We start from the raw sequence: 1,259 nt of genomic DNA on the forward strand, positions 1-1,259 counted from the left end.
AAAGCAGAGCCCAATTAACCCCAAACAGGACATGCCCCAGAAAAATCACATTTTGCGAACTGCCCACCAGGGGTCACCATAGCCTCAGAACCGAGGGGTGCGGATGTCACAACCGCCTGCAGACCGGTGGGAGGCGGAGGGTCTCCTGAAGTCCAGCTGGGTGGCCTCCAGCGGTCCCCAGTCCCAGGTCCGCAGTCAGTGAGGCGGGAAGATATCTGAGCACTGCTGCAGGATGAGCTCCACCACCTGGTTCTGGAACACCATGGTCATGGGCATGCTGGTCTCTTCTGTCTCCGGCCGCAGCACCGTGGGCCCGAACACGATGGCCACGCTCTGTACCGACATGCGGTTCTGCTCGCCGTGCTCGATCACCCTGCGGCGGGGCAGGTGAAATCAGGGCCCAGAGCTGGGGGGAGATGTGGGGGTTCCTGCCAGGACCCGCCCCCCATTCCCACCTGCCCGCCCTGCTCACCGGCACAGGTGCTGGAACAGCAGCCGCAGCGTGTCGTGGTTGGGAGCCGGCAGGGAGCGCACCAGGTCACGCACACAGCGGCTGCGCTGGGCCTGGTCCTGCAACTCTGCACAAGGGAAGGGTCGGAGGGAGCGAGTGAGGGAGTTGCGAGGGGAGCAGGCTGAGCAAGCATGGTGGCACAGAGCCTGGCCAAGGGGGTGGCCCGACACAGGACACTTCTACCCCTGCCCCATCCACCCCACCTCCCCCACGTGCTCACTGACGGCCGCGATGAATGGGCCGAAGTGTGAGAAGGGGAAAAGGGGCTCAGGCAGCTCCCGAAAGAAGAGCTTCAGCGCGCCGGTGATAACGTGCACGTCCTCCCAGCGTCCGTCGTCCAGGTCGAGGCGCTCATCTGCAGTGGAGGAAGGGAAGAGGTCAGTGCCCCTTCGTACCTTCAGGCCCCGGGGCAGGGATGGGGACTGGCCTCACCGTGGTCCACCTTATAGCGCAACTTCTGGATAGTGGCCAGGTTTCCACTGATGCGGTACAGCCCGTCGATGTCCAGCCCTGGGGCAGACGGAGGCGCGGACTCCGGTTGGGTGGGGTGGGGCTGAAGCCCCTGCTGGGATTCCTACTCAGGGCCTCCTCTTCTTTCCCCGCTCAACCCTGCGCCCACCCCGGGGTCTCCATCCTGCAACCCTGGCAGGAGGCCCGGCCCAGCCCGCCGCGCATACCGCGTGCCTCGATGGTGCGGATGCACTGCTGCACGAAGCGCGGCACCGGGCTCCGCTCGCGCTCGCACAGC

General features: G+C 65.7%; 1 protein-coding gene across 1 annotated transcript in view; it reads right to left on the reverse strand.

The window, feature by feature from the left end:
* Nucleotides 1–124: 124 nt before the first annotated feature.
* The window catches only part of LOC105827251 (rho GTPase-activating protein 27-like), a 16,950-nt gene continuing 15,815 nt past the window's right edge, over nt 125–1,259 (reverse strand). Inside the window, exons 11-15 of the mRNA XM_012665310.1 lie at nt 1,189–1,258; nt 944–1,021; nt 732–866; nt 473–578; nt 125–373 (exon numbers count right to left, since the gene is read on the reverse strand). Coding sequence (XP_012520764.1) covers nt 196–373; nt 473–578; nt 732–866; nt 944–1,021; nt 1,189–1,258 — 567 coding nt within the window. The 3' untranslated portion in view covers nt 125–195. The remainder of the gene's footprint in view (nt 374–472; nt 579–731; nt 867–943; nt 1,022–1,188; nt 1,259) is intronic.

This window comes from Propithecus coquereli, unplaced genomic scaffold (genome assembly GCF_000956105.1).
Source record: "Propithecus coquereli isolate 6110/MARCELLA unplaced genomic scaffold, Pcoq_1.0 Scaffold995, whole genome shotgun sequence".
NCBI lineage: Eukaryota > Metazoa > Chordata > Mammalia > Primates > Indriidae > Propithecus > Propithecus coquereli.